Source organism: Mus musculus, chromosome 4, assembly GCF_000001635.26.
Source record: "Mus musculus strain C57BL/6J chromosome 4, GRCm38.p6 C57BL/6J".
Classification (NCBI taxonomy): Eukaryota; Metazoa; Chordata; class Mammalia; order Rodentia; family Muridae; genus Mus; species Mus musculus.
In genome coordinates, this window is record NC_000070.6 from 135,944,452 (window position 1) to 135,963,146 (window position 18,695).

Here is an 18,695-nt window from a genome sequence, read left to right on the forward strand (position 1 = left end):
GCCTTGAACTCCTAATCTTCCTGCATTTAGCTCCTAAGTGCTGATATTGCATGCTTACACTCTGAGCAGGGGGCTTATAAAGGGGAAAGGCACAACTTTGGTACTTCTCATTGATGTAGCTGTGATGGCTGTTAGCAAGCATGACAGGATATGAACTTTTAGTAAGAATAAGGAGGCAGGTGGGTTTCTGAGTTTGAGGCCAGCCTGGTCTACAGAGTGAGTTCCAGGACAGCCAGGGCTATACAGAGAAACCCTGTCTGGGGAAAAAAAAAAAAAAAAAAAGGGAGCCAGGTGGTGGTGGCGCATACTTTTAACCCTAGCATTTGGGAGGCAGAGGCAGGTGGATCTCTGAGTTTGAAACCAGCCTGATCTACAGAGTGAATTCCAAGACAGCTAGAGATACATAGAGAAACCCTGTCTCGGAAAAACAAAAACAAAACAAAAACCAAAAAACAGGGCTGGTGAGATGGCTCAGCAAGTAAGAGTCTGAAGGTCCGGAGTTCAAATCCCAGCAACCACACAGTGACTCACAACCACCCGTAATGAGATCTGACGGCCTCTTCTGGGCAGGAGTGAGTGGGGTGGGCCGGAGAAAGCAGAGGTCCTAAATTCAATTCCCAACAACCACATGAAGGCTCACAACCATCTGTACAGCTACACTGTACTCATATACATAAAATAAGTAAATATTAAAAAAAAAACAAAGTAGAGGTGGAGACAGGTTTGTTTTTGCTTGATGGGAGCAGAAAGCCTTGTGGTTACAAAAGCAGGCCAGAGCAGGTTAGCAAAAATTCCTGTAAGTGCCTGAGGGTCAAGCTGACCTCAATGTCAGCCCAAGGTCAGGTCAGGATTTAGCAAAGATGTTTTTCTTGCTTCACTCTTATGGCCTCACAGGTGTTCTACATAGACTTACATGTAGGCAAAACAGCCATGCACATGAAGTAAATACACTAGTAATAATTTAAAACTTTGGTGGCCATCGTGGCACATATCTTTAACTCCAGCACTTAGTAGGCAGAAGTAGAGGCAGGCAGATCTCTGAGTTTAGGTCAGCCTGGTCTACATGGAGTATATGAGTACACTATAGCTGTACATATGGTTGTGAGCCTTCATGTGGTTGTTGGAAATTTAATTTTAGGACATCTGCTCGCTCTAGTCGGCCACCACTCACTCAGGCCCAAAGATTTATTTAATAAGTACATGGTCGCTGTCTTCAGACATACCAGAAGAGGGCCAGATCTCACTACAGGTGGTTGTGAGCCACCATTTGAACTCGGGACCTTCGGGAAAGCAGTCAGTGCTCTTACCCGCTGAGCCATCTCACCAGCTCCACAGTGAACCTTTATATTCTACTTTGTGACCTTAACCTTTGGGGCGGGATCTGCGCCATTCTGCATGATGCACACGCATGTTTAGTCATTTGAAGACTTCCCCACTGAGGCTGAGGACGGGAAGACAAGAAGGAAGTAAGACAGTGTATACACAGGGACACAATGATTTCCTAATGGCTAGCTTCAGGGTTTCACAAGTCACCCGAGCACCAGTAGTAGCCCCTAGAAGCCCACAGTTATAGCAGTCCTTCGCTAACCTAGGCCTTCTTGCCTTCCCTGTTCCTTTAAGACTAAAGGAGCCATCGGCTTGGCCCACCAGCTTCCCAGTCATCTTCAACCCCAACACGCCCTGGGAACACAACGCCTTTCAGAAGGCAGATAAATGGCCCTGGATTGGAACCGGGCGTGATTTAAGACGTGGGGGAAGCAGGTGGAGGTGAAAAAAATCTCGGGATCTACACATGGGCTGTCAAATGTCATGGCTCTTCATGGGACACGTGTTCAGAAAATCATGGAGTGGGCATGATTGGAGGGTAGAGCTACTTAGAGGGGAGTAGGAAAAGAAAACAGACAGGCTGAGGGGAGGAACCAAACTGGGAGCCTCACAAGAGGAGCGATGCACCGCCTCCGGCCCTAACCACGCCCACAGAGGGATCGGCGGTCACGTGGTGCCCAGTGGGTTGGCCTCCGGAGTGAAGATGGCGTCAGTGAGGAAGGCTTTCCCGCGGAGGCTGGTGGGCTTGACGTCCCTCCGGGCTGTAAGTGCTCCCCAGGCGGGTGACAGTCATGGGATCGGGCGGGCCTCCTCAGCTGCTGTGACAGGCGGAGGAGCGGGACCGCTCGAGGGACTGTTGCCGGGAGGATTTGAGAGTTCCGGACCCAGCCGGTCTGGCTCAGATCCATTGCAAGAAACGGGGAAACTGAGGCGGCGGGAAGAGAATCGACCCGCTGTGACTGTGGAGACCGGGGACACCATCCTGGGCGTCCTACCTCCCTTACGGTGACCCTGACTCCTTCCCCTATTTGAGCTTCGGATCTCTCCGGCCCTTCATTAGTGGAAAACAGTGTTCAGTGTGGGAAACACAAGCATCCCTGTCTGCCGCCTTACTCGGCCCTTGTTGCTTTTATGGACGCCTGGGGAGAACTTGGATCGCGTGGGCCGGACAGGGATTCCCTCAGAACTGTCCTTTGGGCATGTTTGGTCCTGGCATTCTGACCACGCGCAGTTATTTGAAGGAAGGGGGGGGGGGCAAAAAGAGCTGTGCTGGCTAAACCGCAAACTGGTGTCCGGGTGATCTGCCACTTTCTAGGCTGAGTGACAGAGGTGTGTACTCAGCTTGCTTATACGTAAAATGCAGAGTCTCAGGATGATTTAGTGAGTGACCAGTCAGTCGGTGGTGGTGCTTTGTGAGAGTTGGACTTAGGAGCGATCAGCGCCAGCGTCACTGCTACACCCTCAGCTCTGTGATGGCGCTGTTACGATTTTATGTTGGGGAGTTTAGGCATTGTATTAGCACTTGGAAAAACTACTTTCCTTGCAGCTCGTGGGTGCCTCTCAGAAAGCCCAGAAAGCCACTTCTGGCCGGGCATGGTGGCTCACGCCTTTAATCCCAGCACTCGGGAGGCAGAGGCAGGCGGATTTCTGAGTTCGAGGGGAGCCTGGTCTACAAAGCGAGTTCCAGGACAGCCAGGACTACACAGAGAAACCCTGTGTCGAAAGAAACAAAAACAAAAAAAAAACAAAAAAAAAAAAAAACAAAAACAAAAAAAATGGGAAAGAAAAAGAAAGCCACTTCTGCATCTTTAGTCTACCCACTTCCAATGATTGCTCAGGGATCAAATGAAAAGGCAAATATCAACGTGAAAAGTTAAGGAAATAAACCCGAGGGGGAGAGGGGGAGAGAATGAGAATTAAGTAACATGGTGGGTCATAATATCTATCTATCTATCTATCTATCTATCTAAGACAAAGTTTCTTTCTATATAACTTTGGTATTCACTACATAGACCAGGCTAGCTTCAAACTCAGAGCCTGCTATGACTCTGGGCTTACAGGCATGGACCACCATGCCCAGCTAGGGATAATTTTTACAAACTAGTGTGAGGAAATGATCCCTCATGAGTCTTATGGCACAAGATGGCACTTTTATTTCATTTGGTTTGGTTTGGTTGTTCCGTTTTTGGTTTGGTTTGGTTTTTAAAGGCAGGCTTACTCATCCTTGGCTGTCTGGACTCAATTAGTAGACCAGGCTGGCTTTGAACTCACAGAGATCTACTTGCCTCTGCCTCCCAAGTCCTGGGATTATTAAAGGGATTAAAGGCATGCACCACCAGGTGAGCTATCTGACTTGGGTCTGAGAACCCTACTCAGATCTTCTGTGGAGCCATCTCTTCGACCCTGGGCTTTTTAAAAATTTCTCACATATCTCAGGCTGACCTCAAGTTTGCTGTGTAGCAACTTGAAAGCAGCCATGAGCTTCTGATTCCCCCTGCTTCCATCTCCCAAGCGCTGGGCCTCAGGCCTCGGGCCGCGAGCCACCACACCTGGCTGGGTTGTTGTGTTTAGAGCTGTGTGCTGGAGGAAGTGGAACTAAGTTCACTGTGTTCCAGAAAAGGAAGTTGGAAGCAGGCTCTGCTTCAGTGTGTACTCACTGAGCCTCTGCTATGTCTCAGGGCCTTGGGAAGAGCAATGCACAGATCCAGTCCCTGACCTGTGACACTCGCGCCCCTCTGGGCGTTTTAGGTCTTTTTAGTCTGACAGTCTGTTGGAGGGAGACGTCGTTATATGGACCTTTCACTCAGCTTGACGACTTCTTGGGTTGTATTATTATTATTATTATTATTATTATTAATGTCATTATTAATTTTTAATTTTATGTGTATTGGTGTTTGCCTGCATGTCTGTCTGTCTGTGTGAGGGTGTTGGATCCTTGAGTTGGAATTCCAGACAACGGTGAGCTGCTATGTGGTTGCTGGAAATTGAACTCAGGTCCTCCGGCAGAGCAGCCAGTGCTCTTCACTGCTGAGCCACCTCTCCAGCGCCCTGCCGACTTCTTGTAATTCAGGTGCTTGTCAGAAACTGTTCCAGCTAAAACCCAAAGCCGCTTCAGGTGCGCTGACAAGCGAGCTCCAGTTGATTTCCTCAAGGTCTTCACGGGCTTGGAGAACTTTGGCATGCATGGCATCTTTCTCTTTGACCCATTGCAGTATGTTTACCTGGGTGTGGGGGAAGGGCTGGAGTGATGGCTCCCTGCTTTAAAATGATCGCTGCTCTTCCAGAGGACCTGGTCTTGACTCCTACAATCTACCTGGTGGCTCACAACCATCGGTGACTCCAGTCTTAAGGGATATGCTGTTTTCTTAAAAGGACAATGCACACATGTGTCATAAAATGCAGGCAGAATACCCATACACATAAATAATTAAGCAAGGTGTTTGTTTGTTTTTTGTTTTTCTGAGGCAGGGTTTCTCTGTGTAGTCCTGGCTGTCCTGGAACTCACTCTGTAGACCAGGTTGGCCTCGAACTCAAGAAATCCGCCTGCCTCTGCCTCCCAAGTGCTGGGATTAAAGGCGTGCACCACCACTGCCCGGTGCAAGTTTCTTTAGGATGTAGGGGAAGATCTGAGAGAGACTCAACAGTAGACTAAAAGCTTTAAAATTTGGGGGAAATACTTTCTTCAACTGCTGGGGGTGTTCTCTCAGACCCACTGTCCCTCCTGTGAGCCGTTCGCTTCAAATCAGGCTTTACACAAGCCTTAACATAGCCAAGTCTTTCTCCGCATCCCATCACTGATGCTGAATCTGAGGCTCACTTCTCCTGGGTCTCAGTGACTGCTGTCCTCTGGACAGCTGTGCCCTTTGTTCATTATCCGCTGTGCCTGTAACGTTACTGAGCGTGTTGCCAGGCACAGAGCCAGTCAGGATGAGATGGAGTAGAGAGAGCTTCCTCTCCCTGAGCGTATATGGAAGGAAATAGTTGTAGTCTGGAGAAATACAAAGGACCCAAGATGGTGGGTTAATAGCTCTTCTGTGCCAGGTGGTGGTGGCGCACGCCTTTAATCCCAGCACTTGGGAGGCAGAGGCAGGCGGATTTCTGAGTTCGAGGCCAGCCTGGTCTACAAAGTGAGTCCCAGGACAGCCAGGGCTACACAAAGAAACCCTTTCTCGAAAAAAATTAATAAAAAAATAGCTCTGCCAAGGCTGGTGGGAGGAAGGCTTTCTGACTGACTGAACGATTGAGGGGATCTAGGTCAGGCCTGCTGGGCTGCAGCATAGCAAGCGTGGGCAGAGGGTGGAAGGGGGTGGAACAGTAGGGGTGAGTGATGAGGTCAGCCAGCACTGAACTCTGCAGAGCCTCTCAGGCAGGATGACAAGGGGGAGGAAGGGGTGAGTCAGATTCCAGCTGAGCAGCAGTGTATACGTGTGGATGTGCATACGCGCTACCTTCTGCAGAGATAGGCAGGATGGGATCAAGTGAGTGAGAGGACAGTGTGGAAGTCTGGGGACTGCTGAATGACTGATGTACAAACGGAGCCAAGGGGGTGGGGGGGCAGGGGAGGTGGGTCTGGACCAGAGGAGGACCCGGCTGGGCTGGGAGCACAGCTTCCTTGCTTATTCCTGTTCAAAGCAGTTTGCTTTTTTATCTTAAGATTGAAAGAGCCTAGATGTGAGGTACCATAGCTGCCTGTGGTAGCAAAGAGAGACCAGTGCTTTCTGTGTTGTCCTATGCTAACGCCTGACACTTGGGTTTCCTCATTTAAACCAAAGGTGAGCACCTCCTCCATGGGCACTTTGCCAAAGCAGGTGAAGATCGTGGAAGTCGGTCCCCGAGATGGGCTGCAGAATGAAAAGGTAAGGAGGGGGAAAGGATGCCTCGTGCCTCTGTTCTGAGCATTCCAGGGAAGTTGGGTCAGATACATTATGGACTTTGTTAACCTGGAATATTATACAGATGTTAATATTATATAATATTGTAATAATATAATCTTATAATAATAAGTATATCAAGTGGCTCAAGACTGAAAAACAAAATATATACTCAGTCTTACCCCTATGTAGAAGAAACATAAAAGGCTTATATATATGTAGAAGTATTTACTTAGAAAGGAATATAAAACTTTCTTTAAAAAAGTGTTCTAGGGCTGGAGAGATGGCTCAGCTGTTAAGCTCACTGACTGCTCTTCCAGAGGTCCTGAGTTCAATTCCCAGCAACCACATGGTGGCTCACAACCATCCATAATGGGATCTGATGCCCTCTTCTGGTGTGTCTGAAGAGAGCAACTGTGTATTCACATACATAAAATAAATATATCTTTTCTTTTAAGGTGTTCTAAACCTGTGGACATAGCACTCATGTAGCCAAGGGTGACCTTGATGTGGCTCACACAGCCTTAATATATGTATAGAATATATGTGGCTTGTGAGCACTTGAATGTGGCTAGCGATGGGGCTGGAGACATGACTCAATGGTTAAGAGCACTTCCTGCTCAGAGGACCAGGGTTCAATTCCCTGTACCTATATGGTGACTTATCTGTAACTCCAGTCCCAGGGAGCATGACGGGAAGGCCTCACGATGCCGACCTAGAACCATTAAGACACGTAACGTAATCCAACTGGCTGGTACCAAGGAGTCATGAAAGGCATTATTATTATCATTATTATTTATTAGTGTTGTTGTTGTTTTGAGACAGGGTTTCTCTGTGTAGCCCTGACTGTCCTGGAACTCGCTCTGTAGACCAGGCTGGCCTCAGATTCACAGAGATCCACTTGCCCCTGCCTTCTGAGTGCTGGGATTAAAAGCATGTGCCACCACCACCACCTACCTTAAGGTTTATTTTGAATTTTTTGTCTGTATGTGTGTACCTGTGTATATCTGCCACATGCATGCAGTGCCTACAGAGGCCAGTAGGGGGCATTGGGTCTCCTGGAGCTGTTGGAGTTCAAGGACATATGTGAGTTGCCCAGCATGAGTACTGGGAACTGAGAAAGGATTCTCTGGAAAACAGAAAGGACTCTTTACTGATGAGCTGAGCCAGTCCTCATGCTCCAGCCCCTCATGGGAGACTTTTGGGCAGGAAAGTAAGGATGCTTCCAACATAGGGCGAGTTGACCGGGGGAAACCATGCCCTAGCACACCTGGGACCTTCGGGGTGATTAGAAAGGAACCCAGAGGCTCCGCTGAGTCACCAGATATAGGGAAGGAATGGAAAGGAGCTTTGAGGAGAGAGAAGGGGAGGGTGTGGCACTTGGGGGTCCATCCCACAGCACACAGACAGCTGTGGTGATTCATCTCCAGCCAAGGCACATGGTTCTCAGTTAATGATGGGGTCCTAGACTAACACACTGAACTATGGATGCGTCTGCATAGGGAGAAAAGGGGGCTTCCGTGTAAATATGAACGCCTCGAGTGAGCAGGCTTCTGTGCCAGGAGACACGGGTCGTAGAGCTTGGAGACCACGTGTAAGCTCGCGTTAGTGGCTGAAGTCAGTGAGGAGCCTAGGCTTGGGCTGAGGCGCTGGCCAACGACCACGGCTGCCTTTCGTTACCAGTGTGGCTGACTTCCTTTTCTGGGTTTCTGTCTACCACAGAGTATTGTACCCACCCCAGTGAAGATCAGGCTGATCGACATGCTTTCCGAAGCAGGGCTCCCCGTGATCGAGGCCACCAGCTTTGTTTCTCCCAAGTGGGTGCCACAGGTGAGCCCAGGCTCTGGGAGGAGCCTCTTCCAGGTGGGAGGAGCCTGTTCCAGGTGGGAGGGAGGGAGGGAAGTGTCCCATTTGCTCTTGTAGCCTCTGGAAGCGTAGCTTTCCATGTCCCTGGCTTGAGGGCTCTCAGGTGAATCTGAGCACTGTGTAGCATGGGAAGAACTCGACCTGGGAGCCATGGGCTTTGATTCATTCTGGGCTCTGACCTGGCTTACTGGAGCTCTTGCTTAGTGAGGCCTTTGCCCTCTTCAGTTAGAGATGGCCTCTGAGGTCTCTCCTAGCTCTGAGAATATAGGATGCTGGTGATCTGCACTATCTGTGTTTGTAAAGGGGAGAGCGAAAATTTGTCTTAGTTAGGGTTTTGCTGCTATGAACAGACACCATGACCAAGGCAACTCTTTTTTTTTTTTTTTTTTTTTTTGGTTTTGGTTTTTTGAGATAAGGTTTCTCTGTATAGCTCTGGCTATCCTGGAACTCACTTTGTAGACCAGGCTGGCCTCGAACCCAGAAATCCGCCTGCCTCTGCCTCCCAAGTGCTGGGATTAAAGGCGTGCAGCACCACTGCCTGGCCCAAGGCAACTCTTATAAAGGACAACATTTCATTGGGGCTGGCTTACAGGTTCAGAGGGTCAGTTCATTATCATCAAGGCAGGAGCATGGCAGCATCCAGGCAGGCATGGTGCAGGAGGAGCTGAGAGTTCTACATCTTCATCTGAAGGCTGCTAACAGAATATTGACTTCCAGGCAGCTAGAATGAGGGTCTTATAGACCACACCCATAGTGACACACCTATTCCAACAGGGCCACACCTTTTAACAGCACCACTCCCTGGGCCGAGCATATACAAACCATCCCAGAATTGCTGTTTCATAGCAAACAATCCCTTTGATAGCACCAGGCAATGCAGAAGGAGTGGCGCCCAGGGCCCCACCAGAGAAGGTTCTTGGTAAGTGGCTTGTGACTGCAGGTACCTCAGAGGTGGCAGTACTGACACAGGAGCTGCCAAGATCACGCTGACCAGGATGTCCCCTGACCCCTCTCTGGTCAGGCAGATAAGAAAAGTATTGGAGGGGCTGGTGAGATGGCTCAGTGGGTAAGAGCACCCGACTGCTCTTCCAAAGGTCCGAAGTTCAAATCCCAGCAACCACATGGTGGCTCACAACCATCTGTAATGAGATCTGACACCCTCTTCTGGAGTGTCTGAAGACAGCTACAGTGTACTTACATATAATAAATAAATAAATAAATAATAATAATAATAATAATAATAATAATAATAATAATAATAAAAGAAAAGTATTGGAGACAAAAGATTCAGTAGTGAGGAGGTTTTTTCTCCCGCTGAGCTCTTGGCTTCTTCGGCTCCCAGATGGCTGACCACTCTGACGTCTTGAAGGGCATTCAGAAGTTTCCCGGCATCAACTACCCAGTCCTGACTCCAAACATGAAAGGCTTTGAGGAAGCGGTAAGAGGTTGACTGGCGAGGCCCCTGAGAGAGACTGATGGTTACCAGTCCCTGCCTTGTCCTGGGATGTCCCTCTGAACAGCCTGCCACCAGTGGGGCTGAATACCATCAGACTGGGGCTGGGGGTGGGGCTGGAGGGTTTGGGGGAGGGGGGAGTTCAGCCCTGTCACTCACTCCTCTGTTGTCTTGATGAATTGCTTAACCTCAGTCAGTTCTGCCTCTGAGCCACGAACGATAGCAGCACTTTACCACTAAGTGGATGCTCCCATAATCAATGTTTAGTAATAGCTGAGAGACAAGGCCTGATAAAAAAAAAAACACCAAGGCCTGGGATCACCCACTTTGGTTTTGTTGTTGTTGTTGTTGTTGTTGTTTTAGTTTTTACTTTATGTGTACTATAGCGGTTTTTGTTGTTGTTGTTGTTGTTGTTTTGTTTGTTTTGTTTGTGCCCTGTGCATGCAGTGCCCTGTGCATGCAGTACCTGCAGAGACCACAAGAGGGCATAAGATCCTTGGAACTGGAATTGCAGACAGTAGTCAGCAGCCGTGTGGGGACAGTAGTTAGCAGCTGTGTGGGGACAGTAGTTAGCTTCTGGAGAGGTTGATGGTGTGATTTGACATAAACTTATTTCATGAGTGACCCCCCCCCACACACACACCCAGGTTTACAGTGGCAGACTTGATGGGTGTCTGGTATCTCAGATGGAGAGCCTCATGCTCACGAGGGGAACACTTCAGCCCAGCGCTGCTCTCCAGCCTTGTTTTTGTTTTGGTTGTTAGTTTTTTGGGTTTTGGGTTTTGTTTTGTTTTGTTTTGTTTTTGAGACAAGGTTTCTCTGTGTAGCCCTGGCTGTGCTAGAACTCCCTCTGTAGACCAGGCTGGCCTCGGACTCACGGACATCCACCTGCCTCTGCCTCCTGAGTGCTGGGATGAAAGGTGTGCTCTGTTTTGAGGTATAAGCAGTTCCGAGGGCTGCTTGAGAAAGTAGTGCAAGCCATCACAGAATTGCTCTGCTGCCTCACGTTCCAGAGGTCAGGAGTGTTGGCTGCGTCTGAGGCCTCCAGAGAGCCACGTATCCTGTAGTAACTAGGGATGCGCGGTTAGCCTTGCTATTGCTGGGTTTGTACGTGCCTCACTCCAGTGCCTGCCTCCACCTCACGTGGCCTTTCATGTCTCAGTACTTCACACAGCCATCTTTGAAGGACACCAGTCATTCTGGGTTAGGGATACTCTGCTCCGGTGTGGTCTAATTTATCCAGCTACATTTTCAATGACCCTGTTCCCAAGTAGGTAACATGGTCTGGGGAACTAGGGACTGGGACGTCCACATGTTTTGTTTATTATTATTTAATTTATTTACTTGTGTGATTTGATTCTCTCCTTCCTACCATGTGGGTCCTGGGGAATTGAACTCATATCATTAGGCTTGATGGTATATACCTTTTGCCTGCTGAGCCATCTTGCCTGCCCCACCTTATTTCCTAAAGTGTATATATGTATATGTGTATGTATGTATGTATGTATGTTCAGCCTATGAAAGTTATAAAACTGTAAAACTTGCCATAAAAAATATTTTTGCCAGTGACCACTTTCTCCAGGAGCAAAGTGCTAAAGGTATTCACTGGGTATTGGCAGGTAGCTGCGGGTGCCAAGGAAGTGAGCGTCTTCGGTGCTGTGTCTGAGCTCTTCACCCGGAAGAACGCGAACTGCTCTATAGAGGAGAGTTTCCAGCGCTTTGCTGGAGTCATGCAGGCGGCCCAGGCCGCCAGCATCTCTGTGAGAGGGTGAGTGAGCCCCTTTCTCGGGACCCTTGTAGAGTGTAGGTGGATTCCCCCACCTGCCGGTCGGTCTCTCTCCCTCGGGCTGGGTGTCCCAAGCTCTACTCCTGGGAACCTTTCTCCAAGTGCATGTGGTCAGATGAGCCGGGCTTTCTCTCAGACATACAGTGTTGACTGACCAAGTGTAGGTCAAGCCAGCCTGGAACTCACAGACATCCAGCTGACCCTGCCTTAAGTCTGGAATGTTGTGTGCCACCATGCCCAACCCTGCTGGGAAGCCAGGCCCGGCAGCATGGGAACTGGTAGCCTGTGGCTTTAAACGTGTCTCAAAACAAACAAGCACAGACAGACAAACAGCAGAATGCCGTGCTGGGCATGAAGCCCAGCCCCGATGAGGTTTTGTAACACGTGAGTCTGCTACCACTGAGCTATGTCCACGCTGAGTGATCGCTCTCACTGTGATTTTCAGGGCTCTGTGTGCGGCATCTCTGCCCTCTGCAGCGTTCTCTCTCTCTCTCTCTCTCTCTCTCTCTCTCTCTCTCTCTCTCTCTCTCTCTCTCTCTCTCTCTCTCCCTCTGCCTCTCCCTCTGCCTCTGCCTCTGCCTCTGCCCCTGCCCCTGCCCCTGTCTCTCCCTCTGTCCCTGCCCCTGCCCCTGTCTCTCCCTCTGCCCCTGCCCCTGTCTCTCCCTCTGTCCCTGCCCATCCTTCTCCCTCTGCCCCTGCCCCTGTCCCAGGGCCTTTGCACTCGCTCCCCACAGGCACAGTGCTTCTCCTCTGCTCTGCCTCTCAGCTCCTGCAGGGTCCTCCTTGCACATCAGCTCCTCTTGCTTTTCTTTGTCTCTCAGCAGGAGACAGCGCCCCTCCTTGGGGGCCAAAGTCTTCCGTTGCCCTGAAACACTAAGCTGTTTAGCTCCTCAGCCTCCCTCACCACTGTGCTCTGGCCTGGGGAAGGCCCACTTCCCACATCCCTGGGTGATGCTGCCCCATCAAAGGCTGCACAGAGACCTGATGAGCAGGTGGAGGACAGGGAAGCTGGTTCTCCGTCGTGTGCCCCCCAGCTCCCAGGCCTGTGCTCGGGCTTGGTAAATTCCCCACGCCCCCTCCCCAGACAGGATATCACTATGTAGCTATGTAGCCCGCTATCCTGGACCTCACAGAGATCCCCAGCCTCTGCCTCCCAACTGCTAGGATCAGAGGTGTGCCCCTGTACCACCTTTCCTTGCTTAGCAATGTTTGGAGAAAGAACTAAACAGCAAATGCAGGTGGAACGCACACGGAGGTTGTGGAAATGTTGATCCAGCAAACATTTACTGAATCTCTTTTTATTTATTGTTTTATTTTAAAGATTTATTTAGAGGCAGAGGCAGGCGGATTTCTGAGTTTGAGGCCAGTCTGGTCTACAAAGTGAGTTCCAGAACAGCCAGGGCTATACAGAGAAACCCTGTCTCAAAAAACCAAAAAAAAAAAAAAAAAAAAAAAAAAAAAAAAAAAAAAAGAAAGATTTCTTTATTATTATACATAAGTACACTGTAACTGTCTTCAGACACCCCAGAAGAGGCCATCAGATCCCGTTACAGATGGTTGTGAGCCACCATGTGGTTGCTGGGATTTGAACTCAGGACCTTTGGAAGAGCAGTCAGTGCTCTTAACCGCTGAACCATCTCTCCAGCCCCTTTATTTTATTTCTTAAGCTTTATTTATCTATTTACTGAGGCAGGGTCTTTCTCTGTAACCCTGGCTGGCCTGGAACTCACAGAGATCCACCTGCCTCTGCGTTTGCCTCTCAGGTGCTGGCACTAAAGGTGTGTGCCACGACGCACGGCTCCATTTTTTAATATATAGAATTTTTGTTTCCATGAGGTGTTTTGTTTAGGGTTTTGTTTGTTTGTTGAGACTGGTTGCCTCTGTGTAGCCCTGGCTATCCTAGAACACACTCTGTAGACCAGGCTGGCCTGGAACTCACAGATCCATCTGTCTTTGCCTCCTGAGGGCTGGGATCAAAGGTGTACATCTGGGAACCACTGCCTGGGTACCATTTCATTCTTTAGGTTCATGTTGACTAGGAACTCATTTTGTAACGGAAGTTGGCAATCCTCCTGCCTCTGCCTTCCAAGGGCTAGGATTGCAGGCTTGAATTTTCACCCTCAGCATAACTAAAGCTGCCCCAGTGCCAACAGGTGGTGACAGCAGACTCTACATGATTGTCACAGTCAGTCTGGGCGCCCCTCCTGCCTCATGTCATACTTCCTTGCCCCGACTGTCCCCAGGCCTTAGTCTGTCCTTTGCTCTGTCCCGAGCATGCCAGACCCTGACCCTGACTGGAACACACCTTTGGAAGATCTTCCCTCTGAAGTCCCCATGCCCTCAGGGAGGTCTGCCTCACTAACCCTTGCCATGCTAGCCGCCTCTGCCTCTCCCCACAACTCCCCATCCCCCACTGCTCCCTTCACAGCTCATCTCTTTCTGGAATTCTCTCCCCTCCTAACGTGACTGAGGTCATATTTACCATCTTCCTGACTTGAATGAGCTCCTGCAGGTTAGGGTCCTCCCACTGCTCTGTGTCCAGTGCCTGGCACATCCTCTTCATCTCAGTAAATATCAAAGCTGGTGAGACATCAGGCCCTGGAGCCTGTGTGTTCACGCTGGCATTACTGACCTGAATACTGTTCCCCCACTCCCACCCCAAGGGGCGCCCCCTCCAGACACTCAGCTCCAGTCTGCTTCCTTGTTCCTCTTGGGAATTCTCAGCCACCTGCAGCCCTGCTTCCGGTCCAGTGGCCTCTAAGCCCCACCTTCCCTGCCGGTCCTCTCTGCTTCTGCCCAGAAGTAGGGCAAAGAGCCTTTTCCCCACGCAGAGCCGACCTTTCACCCAGCACTGGGCCTCCTGCTCTGCTTCATGTTTACTGTGGGCTCACCAGGGATGTGGGTCAAATGGTCACCAGCCCTTCTATTGGCAATGGGGACACTGATGCGTTCCTCCCCCTTTTTCACAGGTATGTCTCCTGTGCCCTCGGATGCCCCTACGAGGGGAAGGTCTCCCCGGCTAAAGTTGCTGAGGTGTGTGCAGTGGGGCCAGGTCTTGTGAGGGTAACTTCCTTGCTACCCTGCACGCGCAGGCGCAGGCGCAGCTCCCCTCCCTTTCCCAGAAGAACACACACTCACTCATATACTGCGAGCCCAGCCCAGCTGCCCCACAGGCTACCTCCGTGGCAGGTCTCTAGCCCACCTGAAAGCCCCAGCCCAGCTTCCAGTCTCATCAGCTAAGGCGTCATCTCCAGTGTGGTAGTCCCCAGGAACCCCAGCTCCCCTGGAGTAGCTTAGAGAGCGCACTCATCCTCTTGACTAGCAACCCGGGCTCCACGGAGGAAGACCCAGCATAGGGACTGAGTGTGAGGAACCTGGGCCATTTCATCCAGAAAACCCCGCTGCTGACTTAATGCTGCTCTTCCATGTATAGTTGAGGAAGTAAGTCACTCGCCACCCTGGGTACAGATGGCAGATTGGGTCTCAGCCCATTGTGTCCCATGGAATCCTTTTTCTTTCTCCCCAATACCATGTGGCATCCAGGTAGAGGAATGGCGGGTGGCTGCTGTGCCCTGGTCTGTGCACCCCACCCCCATGGCTACCTCCCTATAGCCCATCACCAGTCTCTAGAAGCAGAAATTGAAGCTCACAGAAGCTATACCTCCCAAAGCAGGTAGCCAGTGAACAGCAGAGTGCGGACTGGAACATGGGCTCAGGGCCCTGCCATTACTGTCACCTGATAGGCACATGGGCAGGGGTGGAGGGTGGTACATCACCTGGTCATTTATCAGGATGGTCATCTTTGTCATTCAGGCCAGGCATGGGGATGAGGGAGCAGTTGGCAGTTTAGGATTTGCAGTGAGCCAGCCAATTGCAAATGAGCTTCCAAAGAGTTACATAGTCCCTGTGTTTCCTGAAGTATCAAACTAGTACCTTAGACCTACAGATCACAGATCCACCTCCCTCTGGAGGACGGGCTTCTGATTCCAGTCAGCATGGGGAAGAAGGAAATGGGCTGAGGCTGGGGCTGCTGGAGGTGCTGGCTGGTTCTGGAGCGCAGTCTTGCAGCCACTGGGTAATGCTGGTCCCTTCCACTGAAACTGTCGGGGTAGAGTCCAAGAGGAACACAGCGCCTCTGATGGGCAGAGTCCCTGCTTCAGAGCCCCAGTGTCACATGCTGGTGGCTCTGGGCTCCTCTATTAAGTATCTGCTTACTTCTCCAGGTTGCCAAGAAGTTGTACTCGATGGGCTGCTATGAGATCTCCCTTGGGGACACCATCGGCGTAGGTACCCCAGGACTCATGAAAGACATGCTGACTGCTGTCATGCATGAAGTGCCTGTGACAGCATTGGCTGTCCACTGCCATGATACCTATGGTCAAGCTCTGGCCAACACCTTGGTGGCCCTGCAGGTAATGAAAGCCGTGCGCCCATATTCCCAGAGGGCATGGGGCAGGGAAGTACCATTTCATCGTATTTATTAATAAAGTATTGAGGCAGATGTCTATGAGGCCACAGATGGCGGCACACACAGGTTAAGGGAATGGCTTCCCACAGAACATAACTGAGAGACTTAGAGTTGGTCCTTCCCTTCCACCATGTAAGGCCTGGGGATTAACCTCAGGTTATCGGGTTTGGGGGCAAGCACCTTTACCCTCTGAGCCATCTTGCTGGCCCATTACAAATCCTTCTGAGAATTCTCCAACCTCTCATTTCTTTGACACTATTCAAAATAAAGCCCCCCAAAAGAGCTGTACCTAGGATCTACCACTCTGGGACTGGAGGGGCTAGACTGGTGGCCCGGAGGAGCGAGCCTCTCTGAGGAGAGCCCCAAAGGGTGAAATTGAGTCAGGAGCCAACCATAAAGGGGTAGAGGAAGTCCTCCAGCAGGGAGAGCAGTGCCACAGAGGAGACTGTGTTCCAGGGAGAGAAGCTCTGACCCTCAGTGGGTTCCTCTGACATTGGGGCAGGAGGTGTAGGAGGCGGCTCCTCAGGCAACAGCCGCCATTCACCGTCTTTATGTTTCCAGATGGGTGTGAGTGTTGTGGACTCCTCTGTGGCAGGACTTGGAGGCTGTCCCTATGCAAAAGGGGCATCAGGGAACTTGGCTACTGAGGACCTGGTCTACATGCTGAATGGCTTAGGGATTCACACGGTAAGCCAGCCTGCCCCCTGGTGGTGACATCCCTCAACTACCCAGGGCTTACCTAGAGTCCATGGACTGATGTGCCCGGCATGCTTAGGGTTGATGGAGCTTAAGCAGGGCTTGTGGAAGCTTTCTGTTTCTGAGAGTTATCTAGGAGAGGTGAGAGTGAGCAATCTGGAGTAGGAGCCCTTGTGGGGTTTGAAGTCCTGACAGAGCAGCCTGGGGTGTGTGTATTAATAACCAGTAGACAAGGGCCTGAGCAGGAGAGGCTCTGTTGGTGGCCTTAGAGGGAGGAGATTAAGACCCCAAGGGTGAGAATGAGCCAACCAAAAAAGGGAATGAAGAGAGAGGTCTCCGGCAGAGGAAACAGAGAGGAAGCAGCGTGGCAGAAGAGAGGTTGGTCTGCTTGGATATGATCATGAGCATAGGAGGCCAAGATCCCAGGGTGACATCCACACTTCAGTCGCAGGAGGCCCCCAGAAAGTGGAAGGAGCCCTAAGAGGGGGCAGCTTTGTGACCTGCAGTGAGTCACTTCCCCCAGACTGTTTTCTCTATGAACAAGGGCACACTGTGAAATTAGCCACACAGGGCTCCACTGGACTCTGTGGGACCTCGGTGGTGGCACAGAGGTCACACTACATCTCAGCTTTGAGGTCTGATGGTTGAAAGCCCAGATCTCTTCCACCCCGGCTGCTCGACTTCCAAGTATTTCATCTCTGTAAACCCGAGTAACAACGGTGCGTGTGCTCTCCACTGTCACAGGATTAAGAAAACGCATGGCCAGAAGCATAGGTCAGTGGAGACACCCTGGACCAATCTGTAGCATCAGAAGAAACTGTAGCGTGCTTGGCACTCAGTAATGGCCGGCTAGCAGATTGGACTTACTGTTACAGTCGAGTTGGGTGAGGGAGTGGTCTAGTAGGTGAGACCTTCTCTAGCATTAGCAATGGTCTGGGGACAGTCTCAGCACAGGGAAAGAGACACAAAGGCCAACGAATGGACATCACAGTTCCTGTGGGGCAGGCTGGACCCTGAACATGGAGATGGGACACCACTAATAAGGTCCCTTCCACAAACCGCCTGCTGGAGACAGCCCCAGACAGTGGTCACAACTGTTGCAGGAGGGGCCTGTTTGCTGTCATCTTCCCCTTCCCATGTCAACAGCTGTCTATGGTCTGTTTGCCTTACTTTATTCCTTACTTCTTCAAGGGTGTGAACCTCCAGAAACTTCTAGAAGCTGGGGACTTCATCTGTCAAGCCCTTAACAGAAAAACTAGTTCCAAAGTGGCACAGGCCACCTGCAAGCTCTGAGACCCTCGTTCGCCTGAACCAGAACGGAGGGAATTGGGTGTATACAATGATTCCTGGATGAAGAGATGGAATGAGAGCAAATGAGCCGGCATCACAGAGGTCCCTGTCCCTGATGATAAGGGCTAGAGCTGCCTGGCCTGGGCCAGCTCCCCAGAGCTGTGCCTAAGCACTTGCTTGGGATGGCCCTGGGTGAGTCTGCCTGCCAACAGAGCTGATGTCCACCGCCGCAGGGCCTTTGTTCTACCTCTGAGGACAGAGAGCAGTTTCCCCTTATGCCAGCAGAGCATTTGCTGGAATGGTGGGGGTTGATCTGCATCTGTGGTCATCTGCCAACGAAATCTCCACTCTGTGTGTGATTTTTTTGAAAACAGCTTATGTAATTAAAGGTTTAATTTTCTAATATAACATTCAAACGTGTGTTTATGGGTGGAGGAGTAAAATTGCTCTGAGGGAAGAGGGAAGGTTTTGTGGCTGGTTCATCTTTGGATCTCTTCCATCGCCACACCCAAGCCCCCAGACCACTGACTGGAAATCATTGCTGTGGGGAACACCCTAGGACTCGCTTCTGAGAACGTGCCTGTTTCCAGAGCAGGAAGATAGATCAGGAAGATAGATCTCTTACTGGTCTGGAACTAGCTAAGGAGACTAGGCTGGCTGGCCAGTGAACCCCAGGGATCCATCTGTATCTGCTTCCAGTGAGATAACAAACTTCCACAATGGTCAACTTGACAGTATTATTATTATTATTATTATTATTATTTATTCACGCGCTAGCTATCTTCAGCTTCCCTTTTCATAAACTCACTGAAATTCTGCTGGGCCTGAAGACCTGTACTACCAGGAAAGATTTAGCTTCATTTATGTATTTGTGAGAGAATGCCAGCTATGTATGGTATGTGCAACGGAGGTCAGAAGCGGGCATGGCATCCTATGTAA

At 50.5% G+C, this 18,695-nt stretch overlaps 1 protein-coding gene across 4 annotated transcripts; it reads left to right on the top strand.

The window, feature by feature from the left end:
- The first annotated feature begins 1,996 nt into the window (after positions 1-1,996).
- Positions 1,997-18,217, top strand: Hmgcl (3-hydroxy-3-methylglutaryl-Coenzyme A lyase). Of its 4 annotated transcripts, none has more exons than XM_006538564.4 (10): positions 1,997-2,089; positions 6,099-6,182; positions 7,920-8,027; positions 8,838-8,982; positions 9,406-9,501; positions 11,136-11,284; positions 14,272-14,335; positions 15,526-15,714; positions 16,332-16,457; positions 17,658-18,164. In XM_006538564.4, the coding sequence occupies exons 4-10, from the start codon at positions 8,938-8,940 to the stop codon at positions 17,757-17,759; spliced, it is 771 nt and encodes a 256-aa protein (XP_006538627.1). In that variant the 5' UTR covers positions 1,997-2,089; positions 6,099-6,182; positions 7,920-8,027; positions 8,838-8,937; the 3' UTR covers positions 17,760-18,164. The 4 variants fall into 4 exon arrangements, with proteins under 4 accessions (XP_006538627.1, NP_032280.2, NP_001344459.1 ...); NM_001357530.1 differs by lacking the exon at positions 1,997-2,089 and adding an exon at positions 2,955-4,396 and having other exon boundaries at positions 17,658-18,217; NM_008254.3 differs by lacking the exon at positions 8,838-8,982 and having other exon boundaries at positions 17,658-18,217.
- The last annotated feature ends 478 nt before the right edge of the window (positions 18,218-18,695 follow it).

Bases quoted from the DNA above. Each gene is read 5' to 3' on its own strand.
- Hmgcl (NM_008254.3), top strand. From the start codon at position 2,030: ATGGCGTCAGTGAGGAAGGCTTTCCCGCGGAGGCTGGTGGGCTTGACG. The intron at 2,090-6,098 runs GTAAGTGCTCCC...TTTAAACCAAAG, and splicing joins GCTTGACGTCCCTCCGGGCT to GTGAGCACCTCCTCCATGGG. The intron at 6,183-7,919 runs GTAAGGAGGGGG...TGTCTACCACAG, and splicing joins ATGGGCTGCAGAATGAAAAG to AGTATTGTACCCACCCCAGT.